Source organism: Lupinus angustifolius, chromosome LG08 (assembly GCF_001865875.1).
Source record: "Lupinus angustifolius cultivar Tanjil chromosome LG08, LupAngTanjil_v1.0, whole genome shotgun sequence".
Taxonomy (NCBI): Eukaryota; Viridiplantae; Streptophyta; class Magnoliopsida; order Fabales; family Fabaceae; genus Lupinus; species Lupinus angustifolius.
In genome coordinates this window covers 22,252,458-22,254,149 of record NC_032016.1, presented here as the reverse complement: position 1 = coordinate 22,254,149, position 1,692 = coordinate 22,252,458, and the positions used below count along the sequence as shown (strand labels likewise).

The following is a 1,692-nucleotide window of genomic DNA, read 5'->3' as shown; positions in this document are numbered from 1 at the left end:
TCTAATAATTCCACCCATCCTACCTCCTCGTGAACAACTATAATAATTCTAGGTTTCTAAATTACAGATATGATATACCTAAGATTCTTCGAGACATGACAACATAATTCTTATATCAAGAAACACCATACACGCCTAAAATAAAATAAAAACTCATTGTCCATGATTACTAAACAAACCTAACAACCAATCTAGATCAAGTTCTATTCATGACAAAAGTTCAACTCAGATAACAGAACTTTTCTGCCACATAATGCTGCACTCAACATTACCAAAAGGCCAAAAGAAATGTTACAAAAATTGTATATCATGCATGGTTTTACTTTGAACCATCAACACCTATAACATATATAGTTAGAAACACAAGGAATCAAATATACAAGATTACATACATAAAGAAGAATCATACAAATTGAAAATTTAAAGCATCAATTAAGAGGATGGAGGAGACTTTATAGTTCTCAAAAGAATACTAGTCATTCTCATTCCACTCAAACTAACATTACGAGACTCAAACAACCTTGAATTCCTAAACAAACTTACAACATCTTTCACTTCACCAACCCCACACTCCTCCACAAGCACCAAACTCGCGCCACCAGGTCTCACCATCCGTTCCATTTCCGCCGCATAGCGCGACGGAAACAGCGCCTCATCGAAATGAGCAGTGAACGCGAAATCAAACGCGCCATCGAAGAACGGCAAGTTATGCGGATCGGCGCGGCTGACGAGCGGCGGCGATTCGATCAACTCAACGCCGGTGACATCCTCGACGCCAAGATTGGAAATAGACATGACCTCATGGCCGGCGCCGGCGGAGAGGCAGAGGACCTTGGAGTGGTTGCGGAGGAGACCGAGATCGCGGAGAGGGGAGAAGAGGTCGGTGAAGGATTGAAGCCTGTTGATCCAGTGGCGCGTGGACCATAGGCGCGTGTTCTTCTTATGAGTGGGGAGGTGGGAGCGCGTGCGGGTGAAGTCGCAGGTAGATTTGGGGAAACGAAGGTGGGGTTTGAGAGGGGCGTCACGAGGGATGCACGTGTCAGGGGTTTGGAGAAAGAGGAAGAGAAGAGTGAGAGATGCTATGGTTATTGCTGCAAAGGAGAGTCTCTTCAGGAATATGTCAATTTCTCTGTCCATGCTTTTATGTGATCTACTACTCTTCTCGTTCTGTTTATCTTCTTCTCTTCTCTCATCTGGTATTAACCCTCATCTTTTTTTTCTCCAACCGTTATGTGTATAAATATATACTTAACAATACAACTAAAAATAATAGTATGAAAATATTTTCTCTTGGGGTAAAGCTTACAATAGATAATGATATGGGTTGTATGTATAGAATAGAAGATACCTTAACAAATATTTTCGTGGGTAAATTATCTATTTTTATTTAAAAGTTTTTAATTTTTTTAAATAGTGGATAATGTGCTGTAAATAAACTATTACATTATAGATTGTGAGTCTACATGTTCTTTATCTCTTAATTATAAAACAATCAACCTTTATGCTTTTTAGATTGTCATTTCACGTAATAATCAATTGAAAGTAATGTGATATACTATAATTACAATGGTTACAACGAGCATGCTAAGCCGTAACAAAGCACTTGTCAAAAGCATTAAAATAACTTTTTTATTAGAAAATGATGAATTCAAATATAAAAAGTCGTGTTCTAATAAAAACATTTTGTTTTTC

At 38.2% G+C, this 1,692-nt stretch overlaps 1 protein-coding gene across 1 annotated transcript; it reads right to left on the bottom strand.

Annotated features, from left to right (window-relative positions):
- LOC109353458 lies at nt 231–1,215 on the bottom strand. The gene has a single exon (XM_019595742.1). The coding sequence runs from the start codon at nt 1,135–1,137 to the stop codon at nt 433–435; it is 705 nt and encodes a 234-aa protein (XP_019451287.1). The 5' UTR covers nt 1,138–1,215; the 3' UTR covers nt 231–432.

What these genes read in the sequence shown, in the direction of transcription:
- LOC109353458 (XM_019595742.1), bottom strand. Translation starts at nt 1,137, where the DNA reads ATGGACAGAGAAATTGACATATTCCTGAAGAGACTCTCCTTTGCAGCA.